The 22,963-nt window shown below is 48.6% G+C and overlaps 1 protein-coding gene across 1 annotated transcript in view; it reads right to left on the bottom strand.

Moving 5' to 3' along the window:
* The window catches only part of NEURL1 (neuralized E3 ubiquitin protein ligase 1), an 80,760-nt gene extending 64,703 nt beyond the window's left edge, over positions 1-16,057 (bottom strand). The window contains 1 exon segment of the mRNA XM_032607678.1: positions 15,640-16,057. Coding sequence (XP_032463569.1) covers positions 15,640-15,724 — 85 coding nt within the window. The 5' untranslated portion in view covers positions 15,725-16,057.
* Positions 16,058-22,963: the final 6,906 nt, after the last annotated feature.

The raw sequence follows: 22,963 nt of genomic DNA, 5'->3' as shown, positions 1-22,963 counted from the left end.
ACAATTACAATATTAGAGTATCCTGGATTATACCACATATTTTCATTTACCAGGAAGTTTTACACTTTCATATGTTTTCATGTTACTAGTTAGTATCTTTTCTTTTCAGCTTAAAGAACTCCTTTAGCATTTCTTGTGTGGTAGGTTTAGTAGTTATGAACGCCTTCAGCTTTTGTTTGTCTGGGAATGTTTGTATCTCACCTTCAACTCTGAAGGACAGCTTTTCTGGGTAAAGTATTCTTATATCTCCTAAAAATAAAAGTCCAGGACCAGATGGCTTCACTGGTGAATTCTACCAAACATTTAAAGAATTAATTCTTATTAAAGATGCAAGAGGGCTTCCCTGGTGGCGCAGTGGTTGAGAGTCCGCCTGCCGATGCAGGGGACACGGGTTCGTGCCCCGGTCCGGGAAGATCCCACATGCCGCGGAACGGCTGGGCCAGTGAGCCATGGCCGCTGAGCCTGCGCGTCCGGAGCCTGTGCTCCGCAACGGGAGAGGCCACAACAGTGAGAGGCCTGCGTACCGCAAAAAAAAAAAAAAAAAAAAAGATGCAAGAGGGAAGACATATGGGAACATATGTATATGTATAACTGATTCACTTTGTTATAAAGCAGAAACTAACACACCATTGTAAAGCAATTATACCCCAATAAAGATGTTTAAAAATATATATATATATAAAAAAATAAAATAAAATTGAAAAAAAGAATTAATACCAACCCTTCTCAAACTCCTCCCAAAAAATGAAGAGGAGGGAACAGTTCCAAGTTCATTTTATAAGGTCAGCATTACCCTGTTACCAAGGCCATACAAGGATACTACAAGAAAAGAAAATTACAGGTCAATATCCCTGGTGAAGATAGATGCAAAAATCCTCAACAAAATATTAGCAAACCAACTTCAACAACACATTAAAAGTATCATACACCATGATCAAGTGAGATTTATCCCTAGGATGCAAGGATGGTTCAACATATGTAAATTAATAAATGTGATATAACATATTAACAAAATAAAGGCTAAAATCAAATGATCATCAATCACAGATGCATGAAGAGCATTTGATAAAATTCAACATCTTTTCATGATAAACACTCTCCACAAATTAGGTATAGATGGAATGTACCTCAACATAATAAAGGTCAAATATAACAAGCCCACAGCTAACATCATACTAATAGTGATCAGAAGCAAGAGAAGGATGCCCTCTATTGCCACTTCAACATATTCAACATAGTACTGGAAGTCCTAGCCAGAGCAATTAGGCAAGAAAAAGAACTAAAAGGCATCCAAATCAGAAAGGACAAAGCAAAATTGTCTCTGTTTGCAGATGACACAATCTTGTATACAGAAGACTCTAACAGACTCCATCAAAAAACTGTTAGAATTGATAAATGAGCTCAGTAAAGTTGCAGGATACAAAATCAACATAAAGAAGTCAGTTGTGTTTCTATACACTAACAACAAACTATCTGAAAAAGAAATTAAGAAACCAAACCCATTTACAAGAGCATCAAAAAGAATAAAATACTTAGGGGTAAATTTAGCCAAATCTTTACATCTGTACAAGGAAAACTATAAACTATTGATGAAAGAAATTGAAGAAGATAAAAATAAATGCAAAGATATCCCATGTCCATGGATTGAAAGAATTAATATTGTTAAAATGTCTATACCACCCAAAGCAATCTACAGATTCAATGCAATCCCTATAAAAATTCCAATGGCATTTTTCACAAATATAAAAAAAAATCTCAAAATTTGTATGAAACCACAAAAGACCCTGAATGGCTAAAGTAATCTTGAGCAAGAAGAACAAAGCTGGAGGCATCACATTTCCTGATTTCAGACTATACTACAAAGCTATAATAATCAAAACAGTATGCTATTAGCATAAAAAGCAGACATATAGATCAATGGAGTAGAATAGAGAGCACAGAAATAAACCCACAGATATATGGTCACCTAATTTTCAACAAAGGTGCCAAGAATATACAATGGGTAAAGGATAGTCTCTTCAATAAAAGGTGCTGGAAAAACTGGATATCCACATGCAAAATAATTAAATGGACCCTCATCGCACACCATGTACAAATATCAACTCAAAATGAATTAAAGATCTAAATGTACGACCTGAAACCATAAAATTCTTAAAAGAAAACATAAGCGGAAAGCTCCTTGCCGTTGATCTTAGCAATGATTTTTGGGGTTTGACACTCAAAGCAGAAGCAACAAAAGAAAAAATAAACAAGTGAGACTACATCAAACTAAAAAGGTTTTGCACAGCAAGGGAAAAAATCAACAAAATGAAAAGGCACCCTATGGAATGGGAGAAAATATTTGCAAGCCATATATCTGATAAGGGGCTAATTTCCAAAAAAATTAAAAACTCTTACAACTCAATACCAAAAAATAAATAAATAACTCAATTGAAAAGTGGGCAAGGACCTGAATAGTCATTTTTCCAAAGAAGAAATACAAATGGCCAGCAGGTACATGAAAAGATGCTCAACATCACTAATCATCAGGGAAATGCAAATCAAAACTACAATGAGATATCACCTAATACTTGTTAGGACATCTATAATCAAAGAGATAACAAATATTGATGAGGATGTGGAGAAAAGGGAACCCTTGTCATTCTTGGTGGGAATGTAAATTGATACAGCCATTTTGGAAAATAGTATGGAGGTTCCTCAAGAAATTAAAAATAGAACTACCATATGATCCAGCAGTCCCACTTCTGTGTATATACCCAAAGGAAATGAAATCACTATCTTCAGGAGATATTTATACATCCATGTTCATTGCCACATTATTCACAACAGCCAAGATACGGTAACAACCTAAGTGTCTGTTGATGGATGAATGGATAAAGAAAATACGGTATATATGTATATATATACAATGGAATATTACTCAGTCATAAAAAGAATATCTTGCTATTTGGGGCAACCTGAATGAATGTGGAGGGCCTTATACTAAGTGAAATAAGCCAGAGAAAAGACATAGAAAGATAAATACCATACAGTATCACTTACACGTGGAATCCAAAAAAATGAGGGGGTGTTGAATTAAAAGAAATAGAGTAGACTTGTGGTTGACAAGGACTAGGGGTGGGGGAAATGGGGAAATGTTGGTTAAAAGATACAAACTTTCAGTTATAAGATAAATAAGTTCTGAGTATATAATATACAGCATGGTGACTATGGTTCATAATACTTGTATACTTGAAATTTGTTAAGAGTAGATCTTAGGCATTCTCAGCAACAGCAACAGAAAAAGTAACTGTGAGGCAATGAATGTGTTAATTAACTTGGTTGCAGAAATCATTTCATTATATATATATATATATATATATATATATATATATATATATACACCTAATCATCACGTTGTACACTTTAAGTGCATTACAATTTTATTTGTCAATTATACCACAATAAAGATGGTGGGAAAAAAGAGGCTGTTTCCTGCAAACAACTGGAGTGTGGGGCCAGGGATAGAACCTGTTGCCTCAGGCAGGGATGGGCAATCTATTGGGTCCAAGCTCTGCCTTCATGCCTGGAAGCTAAAGGAGAGTCCAGGGGGCTCCAGGCAGGAAGACGCCCTGGCTGGTCCTACTGGGATCAGGATGGGGTTCTTCACGCACTCCGGTCTAGCCTGAGAGCCAGGGTCAAGAATGGGTATTAAGGTAATGCTGATTCTGGGCCCGTGAAGAGGCCCAGAAAGAGGCTGGAACAGGACTCAGAAGTACAGGCTTTCATAATCCTGTGACAATCTGGGCCTCAGTTTCTCCTCTGTAAAGTGGGGCTATGAATCCTGGTCATGGGACCCCAATGAGATCCCACAGGAGGAAGCAGGAGGGAACTGCTGGAGGATATTCAGATGCAAGGTTCACAGCTCTGGGAAGTCTCTAAACTCAGGACAAAGACAAAGAGCTTTTTTTTCTCTCCTCTCTTCCCCTTTCCCACCTGCTGCCTCATTTCTCAGCCACTTTTCCTCATTTGCTTTTACTCTATGGCCATCCATCCAGTCCTTCCTGCTTTCCCTTCCCTTGACAGTTTAATAATTTAATAAGTACTGAGCCCCAGGGTGAGGGTCTGGGGCTTTGATCTCAACTGTGGGAAAACCAGAGCAGCCTTGGCCTGTCTGGGCTGATTTATGGCCACCTGTTACGGTTTGTGTGTGTACGCTGGGGGAATTGGCACCCACGGGGAGCAAGGAGCCACCTGAGAAAGCTTGGCTAGGTTGGGACTGAAGGCCCTGGCTCGGAGGCCTGCAGAAGCCACACGCACATCACGACACAGGTGCCAGGGCCCCACCTCTGTCCACCTGGGAGCCACCTGTGACAGGCAGAGGGGACGTTAATTATCAGTGATGTCCCAGGGGGTAGGGTAGAGCCAGGAGCTCAGGGCCAGCCCTGCCCTGCTCACCTGTCTCTCCTCCTGGCTCTAAGACCTCAAGGCCTTGGGTGGGACACGGCTCTCAAGGGAACACTCACACATCAGCACGCTCACCCCCGACCTCCCAAGAGGCCCACCCTCCCAGTGCGTAGCCAAGCTCCTCCAAGCCAAGCCACCTGGGTGCCTCACTGACCACTGCCCCAGAAGTCAGAATCCTCTGACACATGTCAGTACAAGTAGCTCCTCTACATCTCCCTCTCCACTTCCAAATCTTCAAGTCGACCTTCTCAAGGATTTCCCAAATCAATCTACTTGCCTGGCTGCTCACTGCCCTGCCCGGTAGAAGCCACACCTCTCCTCCACTGGAAGACTGCAGCAGCCTCCTGCCTGGCCCTCCCCTGCCCCTCTCTTGCCCCAGAGCTTCCTAAGGCATCTAAAAGATCTTGTCACTCTTCCGTTTAAAACCCTTCAATAGTTCCCCTCGGGACAGCACGATCATGGCACGATCATTCGTCCCCCTAGGGTGTCCCTCTGGAATTAACTTCTGCCAAATCCTGAGAGCATCATCCAGCAATGTCAGAGCCTTGAGACCTCGTTAGCACCTGGTTCAATCCAGCTGTATGACCTTGGACAAGTCACTTCCCCTCTCCAGGGCTGAGCACTCCAGATCTGAGCTGAGAAAGGAGGTAGGACAAAATGACCTCTGATTTGGGTCTGTTGTTGGAAGTCAGTGGCTACCACCCCTTCCATCAGCCCCATGCACACACCTGACCACCTGCCAGTCCTCTCCCTTCATGGAGAATGTATTCAAAGGGAGCATTTGCTGGGAAGAATAGGGTAAAAAAAGGAAAGGAAAGCAGACACAGAGAAGAAAGGCTCCAGGACCCTTCTGCCGCTATGGACTGATGTCTGAATTGGATGAGCGATTCATGGGCCATGAGCAACTCAAGGGCAGAGACGATGCCCAGTACTCACCTCCCAATTCTCCATGCCCAGCACCAGGCCCAGCACAGAGGGCACTGACACATCAAGTGAATCACCTGGAGCATCCTCTCAGTTTCACTCAACTCTGATCAGGGCAAAGTGCCTCCTCTCCTCACTCTCAGGGGCACCTGGACACACACACTGTCCCATTCTGTGGAGAAGATCAGCGTTTCAGTAGATGCCAGGGAGAGGCTGGGGCAAGCCAAGGGGAAAGGTGAAGGTGAAAGTCAGGAGCGTGTGGAAGTGCCACCACCCTAATCATAAGACAGCACCTACCCCTGACAATGTTCTCCCCTTCCTGTCCCCACCTCAACCTCTGGAGCAGCCAGCATGGCATTCTGGGGCGAGAGAGGCCAAGAAGGCCATCCAGAAAAGCCAGTAGACATACTTCCCTCCCCTCTCCCATCATCCCAAGAGGGTCCTCTCTCCTCCTCCTGCCTCCCCGCCGACACACAGACAGCCTGTGGGACCAGCAACTTGCCTCCATGGACAGAGAGGCAAGGCAGTGGCCACTTAATGATTTTCTCCTGAAAGTTCCGTGGCCTGGAAGGCTGGGATGACACAGCCGGGACTCAGCCCCTGAGTCAGCAGCAGCGGTGATCCAACACCCAGCTCCGTCCTCAACAGGGGATTGTGCTAGGCCCCTTCCAGGAACAACCTTCAATGTGCCCTCCACACCCAGCTCAGTGCTCTCAACTAGGAGTGGTACTGCCCCCTCTGGGGTGCTTTTAAAAATATGGGAAGAGTTATTTATTTTTTTAATGACAGTGACATTTAAGCTCGCCAGTGACATTTAATAGTCAGGGATGCTACAGGTAGATCAGCTCGGTGCTTTGTGACCACCTAGAGGGGTGGGATAGGGCGGGTGGGAGGGAGGCGCAAGAGGGCGGGGATATGGGGGATGTATGTATATGTATAGCTGATTCACTTTGTTATAAAGCAGAAACTAACACACCATTGTAAAGCAATTATACTCCAATAAAGATGTTAAAAAAAAAGAGTGGATATATGTATAGCTGATTCACTTTGTTATACAGCAGAAACTAACACACCATTGTAAAGCAATTATACTCCTATAAAGATGTTAAAAAAAAAAGAGTGGATATATGTATAACTGATTCACTTTGCTGTACTCCTGAAACTAACACAACATTGTAAATCAACTATACTCCAATAAAAAAAATTTTTTTAAGAATTTAAAAAAATAAAAATAATTTTTAAAAAGTCAGGGATGCTAAATGAATAGTTCCACACCCAACATGGCAGGAGCACCCCCAGGAACACGAAGCCGAGCCCTACTCATTTTCAGGTCACTTCCCTGGTCATTTCACTTCCCAGACCCCCAAGACCAGGTCAGGTTCCCACAAGTTCCCTGGTCTTCTTTTTCACAGCCCTTATTCAAATGTAACTGCTTGGGTAAGGAACTAAAGAAAGAGTTGACAGAACAGTTAAAGTAGTGCCCCCCGCCTCAAGGAGGTAGAGCATAACTCTCTACCCCTTAGTGTGGGCTGCACATAGGACTTCCTTTCAAAGAGCGCAATATGGGGAGAAAAATGCACCTTGAACTTTACAGTGGAGAAACCTGACGAGCACTACCTCAGCCTGTGATTCAGGTCAGCATTCACAGTGATAAATCATGTTGCGAACACACACCGTTGAGATGATGCAACTAAAACGGCACTTCACCTCTATGGCCTTTCTCTCCAAAACCTATAACCACAGTCTAATCATGAAAATAGCAGAAAAATCCCAGTGAAAGGACAGTCTACAAAATACCTAAGCAACACTCCTCAAAACTATCAAGGTCATCAAAAACAAGGAATGTGTGAGAAATTGTCACAACCAAGAGGAGCATAAGAAAACACAATTATATATATATATATAATGTGGTAGCTAAAAATAGACTGTGGTATCCCGGATGGGATCCTAGTACAGAAAAAGAACATGAAGGAAAACTGAGGAAATCAGAGTAAAGTATAGACATTAGTTAATAACCACGTATCAGTATTGGTACGTTAATGTCACAAACGTTCCATACACATGTAAGATGTTAATAATGGAGGGAACTGGGCATGGGCTATGTGGAGACTCTCTGCTATTTTGCAATAATTCTGTAAATCTAAAACTGTACTAAATGAAAAGGGGTTTTTTTGGGGTTTTGGGTTTTTTTAGTGGTAGCGCCAAAGTCAGAGAGATTTTGGCTAGAATCCCAGCTCTGACTCATACCAGCCACATGACCTTGGGCAAGTTACTTAACCTCGCTAAGCCTCAGTTTATAAATGGGGCTAATAATCACACTTACTTCACATGGTTGTTTTAAAGGTTAAATGAGATAATAGGTGAAAAGAGCTTAGCACAGTCTCTATCTAGCACATAATATGTTAGTAATTATTATCATACTCCGATTCATTTGTTCATTTGCCATTTTTGCTCCCAGCTCCATGGAGGGAAAGCTCCATGGCAGCGAGCCCTCATCTTTTTGTGTGCCGCCGTATCCTCACGCCTAGGAGAACGGCTGGCTCATCATTGATGCTTAGCATGTTTGTTAAACAACAGAATGAGCCTCCGCATCAGAGCATCCCTGGAACCCAAACTCTCACCCTGGGAGAACTTCAGTTCTGGAGCCCAGCGCAGAGCCCAGCCTACTCCAGAGCTGCAGCGAGAGCAGAGAGAAAGCCAAAGACTCCACCTGCCTGCCTGTGACTCTTCCTCTTCTTCTAGACCTGCTTTTCTCTTTGCCCCGCGCTCCACAGCAGCAGGATCTGGGTAATGACCTCTGATAAACATCTTTTAATAAACCCTGTAGCTGGATCTGTCATCCAGAAACTATATTCTCCTCACTTCCCACCCTCACCCCCATCTCCTCCCACTTCCTGGGCTGGCCCATTAGTGCCTCTGGTCTCACCAGGCAGGCCCCCAGGCCCCCAGGACCTCTGGACTCTGGCTTACCGGGGAATGGCCAACAGGCTGCCTGGGCTATTCCATAAGCCTGACCTTCACCACAGGCCTGCAGTCTCAGTGGCCCGGTCTGGCCTGGCTCTGCCTGTGCCACCCAGCCTGACCGCTGGCCAGTCCACTTCCCTCCAGCTCTGCAGGCAGTTTTCCCAGGCGTTACCAAGGAGACCACTCGCATCCTGCCCAGGGTTGCCAAAGCAACCAGATCAGGGAGAAGCAGCCCCTCAGCCTCCAGCCCCTGGGTGTGCAGGACCAGGAGTGAGAGAGTCACAAACCAACAGGAAACAGGCCCAGGCAGCTGGCATATCCAGATGGAGGCATCCCTGGCATCCCCTGGGCAGTGCCCCACTCCTGTCCTCCTTCCTCCTGCCTTTTCCTCCTTTTGTTACTGCCCTTGCCCGTACTGTCACCATCTTGTGCTCTGTGATTTAGAGCCAATGCCTGGGCCTCAATGTGCACATCTTGGAAGTGGGCACATGCCATCTCAGAGGGTCAGGGAAAAGAAAGCCCCAGTATGCAGAAATTCCCCCCGAGGCCAATTTTCTCCCCCATGGGCTTTGGTGTCCTAGATAGAAATCTCAGCTCTGCCACTTCCTAGCTTATTGTTTCTGGACAGCATTCTTAACATACATGAGTCTCAGTTTTTGCACCTATAAAATGGGAATAATAATACCTACTTCACATTTATTGAGAGACTAAATGAATTAATCTATGTGAATGAACCTAGCATAGTGCCCAGCATCAGGACTTGTACTTCTTAAAAATCCTTTTATTTTTTCCTGATGTGCAATAGCCCTGCTGACCATAGCCATTGGTCAGAAATGCTTCCAGATTCACCCACGGGAAAGCCTAGATGAGGTCGTCAACTTGGCTGTCCCACCCAGCCCTTTCAGCTTGGCCTAGGACAGAAGCCCTGTAGCTCCATTAACCTCCCAGCAGCTCAGAATGCTTCGTTCCCTCCCCTCCCCTCCTCTGCTGATGCTGCTGTTTAAAGGAAATCACTACACTCCTCTGCTCAAAAGCCACCCATAGCTCCCACTGCCCACAGGATCGACCTAAACTCATCCTGGAATCCAAGTCCCTGCAAGATCTGACATCAGTCTATCTTCAAAGATTGATCCATTCATCTCCCCACTGGGGGGTCCCACATCCCAGGTGGGAGGGACCGCTCACTGTCTCTGTCAACACCTTGCATTTTCCTGCCTCCGCGCCTTTGCTGCCATGCCCTCACCAAGATGCCCTTGAAAAGGTCCATTCCAAATCTCCATCCAGCTTCAGGCTCCCCTCCTCTGAGAAGCCTGATCTCACCAACTCCAAGAGTGCCAGAGTGGGTCTGTTCTGAGGCCCCACAGCCTGGATAATTCTCAGACTCTGAGGTATATCAGAATGAGCTGGGGCTCTTGTTCCACATGCAGGTTGGGGAGCCCCATCCCCAAGGTATTCTGAGACAGCAGACCTGGCCTGGGGGCTGGGAACCTGCCTTTTAGACGTGCTTTCCAGCCGATGCTACTGCTGATGCAGGCAGTAGAAAAACTGCACTGTGAGAAACACTGGCCCGAAGGAACAGAGAGTTCCCTTGAAAGCGTCTGATGACTACTGGCTGAAGGGTCTACATGGCTCAAAGCCCTACAGAGGAGGTGGAAGGGGCAGGGGTTGGGAAGGAGCATCAGGAACCCCATGGTACTCCCTTTCCCTCCTTTGGGGCCCTGTCCTGAGGCCAGGAGATTGCTCCCCAGTTCCTTTCCTACAATGGAAGACAGAGCCCACCAGAAGTGAATTCTATAAGGGCAAGATACATAGTGGTCACAAGAGTGAACTCTAAAGTCAGACAGACCTGGGTTTGAATCCCAGCTCCATCAGTTACTAACTGTGTGGTCTGGGATTAGTCACTTAACCTCTCTGAGCCTTTCTTTCCCCATATATAAAATGGTGACAATGATACCTCCCCCTCAGCAGGTTGTCAGTAGGATATTAATAGAAATAATCTACATGGAAGTACTTGGCACACAGTAACCACCCAACACATGGTGGCTGTTATAAATATTATTTTTTATGATTAACAATATAGGGTTCAAAGGTCAGACTGAATGAAAACCCAACAGGGTGTGCAGGACAGATGCTCCAGGTTCAACATGGGGGCTGTCTCAGCCCAGCTTCTCTGAAGTCTTGTGGGAGGCAGAGGAGGCCACCAGCCCCCACCCCTTCACCGTTCCAGGTCTGTCTGCTGCATTGCTGGGAGCAGAGAGATGGATGAGCTCACCTAACCTGCAAGTGTCATGACAACTACGGGAGGAGCCCAGACAAGGGCTGTGGGAATATCTGTGGGTTGGCCAAAGAATGGAGGCCTTGAATTTCCGATTATGGCAGGCTGGGTCATGACACTGAAGACTGTTGATAGGGGACGGGCGAGATGAAAGGCATACTTTAGGAGGATCCCTCTGGCATCAAAGGAGGAATGGGAGGCAAAGAGGCCAGCTACTGCAAGATCTGGGAGGAGGACCCAGATCAGGAAAGTAGCAGCAAGGTTGTGAAGGCTGGAAAATGGCTAGGCCCTTGTCCTAGGAGAATGCATCCCCCACCCCTGGCCTCAGGGAGCAGTGAGGAGATTCAGGGTCTGCAGAAAGTTCCTGTAGCTCACACCGGTCCACCTCAAAGAATCAAAGCTCCTTGGCCAACCTTAGAAGCTCCTCCCTCTGCCTGCCGTGGAAAAGAGACTGAAGACAACAGGTGTCTGGCTGGTGTCACACCCAACCAAAGCTGGACGGAGACAACCTCCCTACATCTGTCACAACCAGCGGCTTTGTGAAATGTCCAATTCAAAAGCACCAGCTTTGAAAAGATGGAAGGTTCACTCCTTGGTATATACCCCAAAGAAATGAAAACAGGTGTTCAAACAAAAACTTATACACACATCTTCACAGCACAAAAGTCCCAATAACCAAAAGGTGGAACAATCTGAATATCCATCAAAAATATCCATCAAGGGCTTCCCCGGTGGCCGATGCAGGGGACACGGGTTCGTGCCCCGGTCCGGGAGGATCCCACATGCCGCGGAGCGGCTGGGCCCGCGAGCCATGGCCGCTGAGCCTGCGCGTCCGGAGCCTGTGCTCCGCAACGGGAGAGGCCACAACAGTGAGAGGCCCGCGTACCGCAAAAAAAATATATATCCATCAACTGGCAAGTGGATCAGCAAAACGTGGCATATCTATATAATGGAACATTATTCAGCCACAGAAGGGAAAGAAGATACACGTCACAACACGGATGAGCCTTGAAAACATTACGCTAAGTGAAAGAAATCAGACTCAAAAGAACAGATCTAGTATGATTCCATCTATATGAAATGTCCAGTATAGGCAAATGCCTAGAGGCAGAAAGCAGATTAGTGGTTGCCAGGGATTCAGGGGAGGGAGTAATAAGGAGTGACTGCTTCATGGGTACAGGCTTCCCTTTGGGGTGATGGAAGTGTTCCGGGACGAGACAGAGGTGGTGGCTACACAACAGTGTGGCTGTACTAAATGCCAGTTAATTGCACGCTTTAAAACGTTAAAATTGTGAATTTTATGTTGTGTGAATTTTACCACAATAAAAAAAAACAATGATAGGAGGTGGCCTATCCAACCCCCGTCTATGGGCGACCACTGGGACTGAGTCGTCCTCCCCACAGGCTTTCCTAGTTACCTTTCCCCCAACACTTAGCACCAAGCAGGCAGGCACTCAGAAAGAGATGGGGAAGGAGGAAGATCTTCATTCTCTGTATTCGTCTCCATGACACATGAATCCCCTACCCCAGTCACCCTGTGCCCATCACTGAGAATACATACACACACTCACTCATCCCACCTCCAAGTCTTTGCTGCACATCCCTTGCCCTACCCTCCTCTCCACACCCTAGGACTCTCGCTGCACCCCTTGCCATCAATCCAACTTCTACAGTTCCTTCCACGTCCAGCTCAAATTCTTCCCTGACCCCCCCATTTCTGACCTCTGCCCACACATATCTGGGATTTCAACAATCCAACCTAGCATTTGATTCCATTCCTTCCCTCCGTCTTACCTTATCAAGTAGATCTTCAGTCTGTGAATCTACAGAGATGTCATGAGCCCTCACCTCTGACCCAGGCACATGGCAGCTCCTCCTAACTGTCTGTTGGTCCTAATCCCAGAGCTATACCTTGGACCTCTCCCGTGGACACTCTTAGACCAACACTGTTCAGACCCCAGTGGGAATCACCAGCAGTGGAGTGAGGTCAGTGTGTCTTCAGGAAGAAGACCGAAGTCTACCACCTGACAGGTGACGGACGAGCCTCATTTCACGTCAGCCTGACAGCCAGACCGATCTTAGATCTCTAATGAGTCTCAGGGTCCCTGTTATGCCAGGTCCTTTCCAGTTGTTTTAATTAAAATGGTGAGAAATCAATAGATTGCAATTATGGAAGGAGAAAAAAAATCGAGAGTTCCCTGCCTCCCACCAGCAAATTTCTGGATGCACACTGATAAGAAAAGGAGCTGAAAGCTGTCCCAGCAGAACTCAGGGTGAACAGTCTTGGAATCACAGCCAGTATCAAGGTCATACCAATAAAATGGGGATGGAATTCTGGATGACCACTGATGTATCAGAGAAGACTCCTAGGTCAATGCTGATACAGTTAGAAAGGAACTTGGAGTGAACATTAAAACGATCACAGAATAAAATTGATGGCTCTGTTAGGATGGGGAAAAGTCAGGCTGAGAAGCAGGATAAGGGGACCCTGGATGAAGGAACCCATGGGCAGCCTTCACGGCATGCTCTGATCCTCCATCTCAGGCTTGGAAGGAGCAGAACCAAAATTCTCACGGCCACCTAGGTTTGTGGTTAGGGACAGAGGAGAGTGGATTCTGGTAAGCTGAGCCTGAAGGGAGATGGGCAGTGGGAGGGAGACTGCTGGCAGGGAGAATTTCTCCACCATTTACTCCCACTGAATAAGAACTGATCTCTGTAAACCAGGGAGGCAGCAAAAAGGGGCCTTCCCAGGCCAGATACGTGGGGATTCAGGCAGAGGAGGAGGCTAGGGTGGGAGCAGGGACATGGGAGGGCCTCAGACCCTCTCCTGTTCACCATCCCTTGCCAAAGACCCCAGCCACAGAGACCTCACATCCCCACAATCCCAATTTAGGTTAAAAGGGTGCAATTATGGAGGCCTTTGCTGGGCTTCCTAGGGTCATGGATGGAGCACAGCCTTCTTGGGGCAGTTGGTGAGCATTCAAGCACCAAGTCAACTCACTGGTCCCCAGCTAACCCCTGCCCTTGAAGGACTTAGTCTGGCTTTGCCACCTTCTCTTGACTGACCCACTGAGTAACTGGTCAATTCACTCTCCCTTTCCCTCATTCTTCTCCCTTGTAAGGGAGGACATTGAACTGGATGACAACCACGGGTTCCTCCATCATTAGAAATCTGTTTTCAGTGCTCAGAAACAGTCTTCATACACCTAATACTTACAGCTGATTATAAAAAATAATACTTGTTTATTGTAGAAATTTTAGAAAAGAGCAGAATATAAAAAAGAAAAGAAAAAATCTTATGTGATCTCATTACCCAGAGGAAACAATTGCTAACCTTTGAGAAACTTTCTTTCAAGGGCTGTCTGATTTTTTTTTTCTTTTGCATTCATAACATTTTAACAAAATTGGGCTCTTACAGTCTACACAACTTTGTATGCTGCTTTTTACAACTGTCATTATGCTGCTGTGAGCACTTCCCCAAGTGATCAAATATTCTTCAAAAATACTATTTTAAAGATTGCATAATACTCCACCAAGTGGATCCACCATGATTTCAGTGCATTTAGGTTGTTTTCCTAGTATAAACAACACTACCATGAACATCCTAGGCCTAGCACATAAGTGTTTGCCTGCATTTCCATTTTCTTAGGATCAATTCTTCAGGTGGAATCACAAGGTCAATGAAGATGATATTTTAAAAGGTCTTGACAGGTACCGCCATATTAATTTCCAGAAAGACACAACAAACCCGTTGATTTTCCTGAGCCAAGTGAGAGCTGAAGTTCTGAAAGGGTTGGAGTTAGAATGCGGGACGGCGGTCCCACCTCTCCTCCTCTCCCCGACTCCTGAAGGTTAACTGTCCAGCAAAAGAGAGGACAGAATTCCAAGTCAGAAGATACAGGTCCGCAGCCTAGCTCTGCCTCTCTGGCTTTGGGAACGTGAAACAAGCATTCGTTCTCCTCAACTGTAACATGGGCATGATTAGCTCTGAGGACTCCCCAGAGCAGTTTCCTTGCCCACTTGAAAAGGTATTTGTGAAAGTTCTTTGTAAACTTCAATGCTTTGTCAAAGGGCATTACTGGTATCCTTCTCATAAGCTGGCGGTCAGAGGGGGTGGGTCTCAAGAAGTGGCTTGTTCTTTGTGAAAGCCCAAGGGCTTCCCTTCCTGACTCTTAGCCATAAGAATGCCCATTCAGTGTTGGCTGGTTTTGAGGGTGAAAGAAAAGGAGCTTCCCGAAGGGAATCTGTGGGCTCTGAGGGCCTGGGAGGACCCAGGTGTGTCTTCCAAAGGTCAGAGACAGCACTGAAGAGTTAAAGCCAAGAACAGGGCTTGGGGCCTCCCTGAGGGTGCTGGGTGGGTCGAGGGACTTGGAGGGCAAAGACCTTCTCGGTAAATGTTACTCTGTCTCAAGGCTCCCAGGCCCTCCTTTCTAGAGTTTCAACTGGACATCTAGCCTTTGGGGAACCAGAAAACAACCTGATTCAGTGGATACAAAAAGTCAGTAGCTGCAGAGGACTCCAGAGGCCACCGGCTCTGGCCCCGTCTTCCAGGCTGTTGTTAATCTGTCCTGGATTTTTAAGACCCTCCAATCGGAAACGCAACTAGTGCTTCCAGCATCACCTCTCCAGCCATGGGCAGATGAAAAAGGAGACAATGGTGCTTCCCTTGGGAAGCACAGCTGGCCAGCCTGAGCATCCTGCCACACTCCCCTACCCACCTGGCAAATGCCCTTCCTCACCCCTGCACGCTCGCCTAGCATCATGGCCTGAGGGGACTCCAGTGACGTTTCTGGTGCTGGCTGGGAGAACTGCGTAGACCCCACGCAACACCATCCTCCCTGATTTTCACCGTCATCACTAGCAGCCCCCCACCTCCAGCGCACCTCCATGGCCGAGGTGCATCTCCCATCTCCAAATACGCACAACAGGTGGCACCTGCCCGGCCTCGCCAGCCACACCTCTCCACCTCTCCCTGCCCCTCCGCCTGCGCCCCAGTCCTCCAGCTGCGCCCGGCCCCGGCAGAGCCTTACCTTTGATGTTTTGGGGGTGGCCCCGTGGCGCCCGGCTCGGGTTTCCTCGGGGCAGAGAGGGGATACTGGAGAAGTTGTTACCCATGGCATCCGGGCCCAGGGGGTTCGGCGCTCGCGGGGGGCAGGCGAGGCTGAGCAGCAGAGGAGGTACGGTGTGCAAGTGTGTGCGCGCGCCGGCGCGCGCGCCGCCGGGGGAGGGCCCTGGTGGGGCTGCGGCAGGGGGCGGGCAGGCCGCTCCTCTCCTCCCAGTCTCCGGGCTCCTCGGTCCTCGGCGGGGCCTGCCCGCCGCGGGGGCCCTCTACCTGCCTGCCATTTTCCGCGGCGGGCGCGCCCCTGGGCCGGGGCTGGCGGCGCCCGGGGCTCCCCTCTTCCTCCCGCTGGCGCTCCGGTTCTGGCTGGTAGCGGGCGGCGCGGTGGCTCCGGCGCGCTCCCCCGGGGCCATAGAGTCAGGGCTCCCGGAGCGGGCGCTCAGCGGCTCGGCCTGCCCGGAGTCTCGGCGGCTCGGCGCCGGCTGGGTCCCCGCCCGCGGGGACGGCCGAGGCTGCAACGTGAGTGGCGCCCTCCCGCCGGCGGCTCGGCATGGAGCGGGGCTCCGAGGAGCGCGGGGTGTGCTGGGCGCTGCCGCGGTGGTGGGTCTGCCAGGGTCGCCACGCTCCAGCCCCCGCGGGGTCCCTCGCGCAACCGCCGCCCCCGCCCCCAGCAGTCGCCAGGATTCCCTCGCTCCGGTTGTTATGGTGACAGCTGCGCCGGTGAATGAGCGTCTTAGTGACACGCGCGCGCCCGCTCAGCCAGATGTGGCCCCCGGTGCGCCGCGTTCCCGGCTGCCACTAGTCCTCCGCGGCCCGAGGGGGGCCCGGGGGGGGCGGTCCCTGGGCCCGAGTTGGGGTCAAATATCCGGCAGAGATTGAGGCTCCAGGGGTTGGGTTTATTCCTCTCACCAACAGTGGAACTTGGTCCTGAAAACAAGAAAAACTGTGCAGCAAGAACGGTGAGTTCCCTGGGTGCCAGGCCCGGGGCGAGGTAGCCCTAAGTTCCAATTTCTCTAGCACCAGGTTCAGCGCCCGGCACACAGTAAAACTCCATAAAAAAGAATTTTTATGGAGTGGATGGATGACTGAATAAATGAAGTGAGATGAGGAATCCCAGCGCTTGACCCTTTGCTCTCAGTCAGATCCAAGGGGCGCTGGGACAAAGGCTCAGAACAAGAACACCAGACTGTTCAGTTACTGGACACATAAAGTTGGGGGGCCTTTAGATGAACACAGACTGGACCTAGGAGGTGGGATGGAGGGCCAAGGTGCAGGAACAAATCTCAGGGACAAACCGTCAGAGAACCACCAAATCTGAACCAAGTGTCTGTCAGCTCTCAGAGGTGGGGGCCTCTGTGGCCTGCAGCAGTCAACGAAGGCTTCCTGGAGGAAGGGGTCTTCAGCATGTCACCTGTTCACATGACTCATCCATCCTGGAGCTCAGCACTGCTACCAAGGACCTGCAGGAAGGGAAAGGGAGTCATTCTCCTCCTACCTAGACATGGGGGCATCTCCTTCTGCCTGTCTTATCAGGGCTAGAAGGTGAGACAGGTTCCCCCCAGGACAGAGAATCTGCCTTCCTGTTCCTCTAGATCACCTCTAGCTCCCTGACTCGCTACAGCAACTCTGATCCAGAATCCAGCGAGGACGTGGGCTGGCATCAGGCATCTAGTCCATCCTCTTCTGGAAGGTTCTTTCCTCAAGTCTCCATATGACAGCTCCTCAATATTCAGGCACAGTTCTTGTGTCACCTCCTGACCTTCCCTGACTGCCCGCCCCAGCTAGAGAACCCTCACCACTCTCAGTCATGTTCCATAGCATTACTCTATGTTATCTTCTGGAATTAGTTTGAAAGTAGCCTTTCCCCCTGGTTTCTGTTGTGCCTCCCCCACTAGAACATAAGCTCTGTGAGGGGAGAGAACAGGACAACTCCATTCACCATGATGTCACCAGTCCCCAGGATTATGCCTAGCACATGACAGACTGTCCAAAAATGCCTGTGGAATGGGTGAATCGCCCTGCCTGCCAGCAGAACTCCACCGAGAGCCCTGGGAGGAAAGCCTCTGAACCACCATTTTCTCCCTCCCCCGCCCTCCACCCTCACCCCATTGCAGGCATCACATCCTTAAATGCCTGGGACTCCAGGCGAGCTAGAAATATCCTTGACAGCTGCTCTCTGGGGTCTGGAGGGAAAGACAGCCCCCACCCCTGCCCCCAGCCTCTTAGATGCCCAAGATCATGTGCCCAGCCAGCTGCAGAATGGACGTGGCAGGTCAGGGGTGCTGTCTTTTTATGGGCGTATCTCCCCGAGGCTCACTCCAGCCGATGACTCATGCATCAGAAATCCATGGGCTCTGAATGGCAGCACACTCACACATTTGCACACACACCTCTACACTCTCTCACACACTCACTTCTACACAAGCGCACACACACTCTCTTGCACTCATATACCCCCTGAAGTCTACTGGAATGAGGTCACTGTGGGCTACTGCTGGCATCGGAATAAATCTGAAAACTCTGTATAGATGAGACTAATTCCCCCAGAGTGTGGGCCAAGTGCAAGCCCTTGGTAGGATTTGCCGACAGTGGCTTGCGCGGAGGCTCATCGCCTCCTTCCCTTCCTCAGGAGGAGGGGCTGGGGCATAGGCCAGGGATGGGGGTGGGGTGAGGCCCCGAAGGTAGAGGATGGCAGGGAGGTCACAGGCCCCATGTGGTCTAAACTTGGGGCTGTGGGCCAAACAGGGGAGAGATGGAGGAGCTCAAAGGGAAGGGGAAATGAGGGGACCAGACACCGGTGCCTGCCTGAAGAGTCCAGAGGCTCTGCAGCTCAGGACAGGCTGATCCGGGGGAGCCGCACAGGAAGGTGAGAGGCATTAGGGACCAAGGCAAGGAACTGAGGGCAGGACAGAAATGTCCCCTGATCCCAGAGGGTTGAGGAGACAATGAGAGTATCAACAGGGCTGGGATTAGGATGAGACAAGGGAGGCCTCCCTGGTGTGAAATGTAAGGAGGCACTGGCTCTCAGCATCGTGCAACACCAGCCCTGCACTTGCTCGAGCTCAGGCGTGATGCCTCTGAAATCTTGTACCCCATGTCACCTCCCTAGACTGGCCCTTGATTTTCCAAGGAGTTCTGTGCTGTGGGAGGGGACACCACTGTCAAGTGGCAACTGGCTGGAAGTCTCTGGCCAGGCAGGGACCTAGAGGAGGTAGGTGTGGCTGCATGGGACCCAGAGCAGCTGAGGGTGACCCCTCTGACAGGTCCTGTGCCTCAGAAACCCTTTCCTGGCAGGGGCGGTGGTTAGACCCAGCTCAGAGGAGCAAAGAACCGCAGCACACCCCTCCTGCTGGACCTTGGATGGAATCCCTGAGGCCTTCAAGCCATCCTTCACCAAGGTGGCTGCCAGGAGGCGGGGAAGCGGCCTGTGCGGCCGAGGGCCCTTCCCAGCCCCAGTCAAGAAGGGAGGAGGGAGAAGGAACCAGCCAGGGAAACGGCTGGCTGGATGAAGTCACTGTTTTGGTGGCTTCAGTGGAAGCTATTAATACCCATAAGGTGGTGCTCCAGCACCTGTCACCGTGGCAACCCCACCTCCCCAGCAGTGTAGATTCTGAAGGCGCTGCCCAAGGGGGTGGGTGTCAGTGCGTTGTGTTTGGCTGTGTGTACACATGTGTCCGTGAGGGTGCTGTGAGCTCTCACACCAACGTGCAGGAGAGGAAGGACCCCAGGCAGGGACTCAGTGTGCAACCGAGGCTCTTTCAGCAGCAGCTCCCAGTCCCCGCTTCTCTCTCCCTCGTATCTCTCCCTTCTGGTTGGCTCCCTTCTCTCTCTCCCTCTTCCTCCACCCCTCCCCCTCTCCCTCCCTCCTTTTGTCTTTCTCCCCTTCTCCCTGCCCTTCCCTGCTTCTCTCCATCCCCATCACTTTCTCTCCTGCTGTCTCTCTGCCCTTGTTGCTCCTTGCTTGGTCTCCTCCTGCTGGCTCACCTCTCCCTTCCCCTTCTTTCTCACTCTCCACAGCTCCCAGATCAGTTCAAGTCTTGAAGCGTCTCCATGTTGATAAAATAATAAAATATTTGACTGAGAACCTCCTTTCTTCCTTCCCCGAGCCCCTGGAGACTGAGCCCAGAACGAGCCACAGGGATGGTCCCCCACCAGGCAGGCAAGAGTGGAGTTCATCTAGGCCAAGCCAGGCTCCCCTAAACTTGAGACCACCTTCGTCAACAGCATGACACTTCCCTCCCTGTTGAGAAACTAGCCTTAAAACAGAAAACAGCCACAGCCATCCCTGGCTGAGATACAAGGCCCCTCTACCATGCTCTGAGGCCCAGCCCATAGTTATCAAGCCATCAGAAAACATGTACAGAAGTCCTGCTTGAACTGCAGGGGGCAGCTGGACATCTTAGATGGGGAGATCCCTGAGTTCATGGTAGATTCTTAACAAATATTTATTCTTAACAAATATTTATTCAGCAAATCAATGAATCAATAAGGCAGTGAATTAACCTATCAATACAGCCACCCGGTAAGCCCAAGAGCCTTGTGCAGAGCAGTCTTTCTGGCCAGTGTCCTTCTCAACAGTACCTTTGCCACAAAGTTTTCCCTGAGGCCAGGCCTTTCCTCTGAAGGATGGGAGTCTTTGCTAACCATCATAGCATGGAATGGCCACCTTACTGCCCTGTGCCCAGGCGCTTTGGGATTCAGCTTCATTCATCGCTCCAGTGACCGTATTGAGCACTGCCTGTGTGCCTAGAACTGTGCGAGGTGCGGGTTCATTGCCAACACTATGGGGGAGCCTGTCCTGTGCTCTTGTGTACTCCAGTCGAGTTTCCTACCTCCCAGGACTAAGTTCAGGGCTGAACACACTAGTAGTTCTCAGTATTGTCAAGACGTCAGTTCTTCCCAACTCGATCTATAGATTCAATGCATCCCAAGCAAAATCCCAGCAAGGTATTTTGTGGGTATCAACAAACTGATTCTAAAGTGTATAGGGAGAGGTAAAAGACCCAGAATAACCAACACAATATTGAAGGAGAAGAACAAAATTGGAGGACTGACACTACCCAACTTCAAAGTTTACTATAAAGCTACAGTAATTGAGACAGTGTGGTATTGGTGAGAGAATAGACAAATAGATCAATGCAACAGAATAAAGAGCCTGGAAATGAACATAGCCAACTGATCTTTGATGAAGGAGCAAAGGAATATAATGGAGCAAAGGTAGTCTTTTCAACAAATGGTACACGAACAACTGGACATCCACACGCAAAAAAGTGAATCTAGACACAGACCTTACACCCCCACTCACAAAAATTAACCCAAGATGGATTACAGCCCTAAATGTAAAATGCAAAACTATAAAACTCCTAGAAGATAACATAGGAGAAAATCTAGATGGCCTTAGGTTTGGTGATGACTTTTTAGATACAACACCAAAGGCATGAACTATGAAATAAATCACTGATAAGCTGAACTTCATTAAAATTAAATTTTCTGCTCTGCAAAAGACACTGTCAAGAGAATAAAAAGACAAACCACAGACTGGGAGAAAATATTTGCGAAAGACATATCTAAAGCAGGCCTATTCTCCAAAATATACAAAGAACACTTAAAATCCAACAATAAGAAAACTCAATTTTTTAAATGAGCCGAAGACCTTAACAGACACCTCACCAAAGAAAACATACACATGGCAAATAAGCATTTGAAAAGATGTTCCGTATCTTATGTCACCATGAAAATGTAAATCAAAACAATGATGCCAGGACTTCCTTGGTGGCGCGGTGGTTAAAAATCCACCTGCCAATGCAGGGGGCACGGGTTTGAGCCCTGGTCTGGGGAGATCCCCAGACCTTGGAGCAACTAAGCCCGTGCTCCACAACTACTGAAGCCTGCGCGCCTAGAGCCCGTGCTCTGCAACAAGAGAAGCCACCGCGATGAGAAGCCCGCACACAGCAACAAAGAGTAGCCCCGCTCACTGCAACTAGAGAAAAGCGCAGGCGCAGCAACAAAGACCCAATGCAGCAAAAAATTAAATAATTAATTAAATTTAAAACAACAACAATGATGCCACAGCACAACTATTAGAATGGCCAAACTCCAGAACACTGACAACACCAAGTGCTGGTGAGGACACAGAGCAACGGGAACTCTCATTCACTGCTGACAGGAATGAAAACAGTACAGCCGCTTTGGAAGACATTTTGGTGGTTTATTACAAAACGAAACATTCTCTTACCATATGATCCACCAATTGCACTCCTTGGTACTTACCCAAAGGAGCTGAAAACTTATGTCCACACAAAAACCTGCACGTGGATGTTTATAGCCACTTTATTCATAATTGCCAAAAGGTGGAGGCAGCCAAGATGTCCTTCTGTAGGTGAATAGATAAATAAACTGTGGTACATCCAGACAGTAGAGTATAATTCAGCAGTAAAAAGAAATGAGCCATCAAGCCATGAAAAGACATAGAGGAACTTTAAATGCGCACTACTAAGTGGAATAAGTCAATCTGAAAAGACTACATACTGTATGAAAAGCATCACTATGGCAGGAAAAAGATCAGTGGTTGCCAAGGGTTAGGGGGAGGGAAGGATGAATGGGTGGAACACAAAGGATTCTTAGGGCTCTGAAAATACTGTGTGATGCCATAATGTGGGAACATGACATTATACGTTTGTCTAAACCCATGGAATGTACATCATCAAGAATGAACCTTCATGAAAACTCTGGACTCTGGGGTGTAATGATGTGCCAATGTAGGTTCATCAGTTTTAACAAAGGTACCACTCTGGTGGAGGATGTTGATAATGGGGGGGGTGGACTACACATGTGTTGGGGCAGAGGGTATATGGGAAATCTCTGTACGTTCCACTCAATGTTGCTGTGAATCTAAAACTGCTCTAAAAAATAAAATCCATTTTTTTAAACTGGATCATCTTGCCCCCCTCCTGTAGTGCACACACACTGTAGACATGAGTCTCAAACTCAGCATGCATCAGAATCATCTACGGGGGGAGGGACAGGGGAAGAACGTCTAATAAAATGCAGATTCAAGGGCCTTGCCCCAAGAGATTCTCGTTCAGTAGAATCTCATGCAGGTCATTAACTGATCACACTTTGGGAAACTGTGAACATGGACATGTATGCTAGGTGAGAGGATAATGTTTAAAGAATGCCTGCAGGCTTTCCTGGGGAAAGTTGGGGCCAGACCAGTGCAGGCTGCCACCCAGGCAGGGCTAGTCACGTTAGAAGGTAGGGCAGGAGGTGGCTGTACAGGGAGGGGTAACACCTGC

The sequence above is a fragment of the Phocoena sinus genome, chromosome 16 (genome assembly GCF_008692025.1).
Source record: "Phocoena sinus isolate mPhoSin1 chromosome 16, mPhoSin1.pri, whole genome shotgun sequence".
Lineage (NCBI taxonomy): Eukaryota > Metazoa > Chordata > Mammalia > Artiodactyla > Phocoenidae > Phocoena > Phocoena sinus.
The sequence above is the reverse complement of the archived record's forward strand: the minus strand, read 5'-3'. Positions and strand labels throughout refer to the sequence as shown.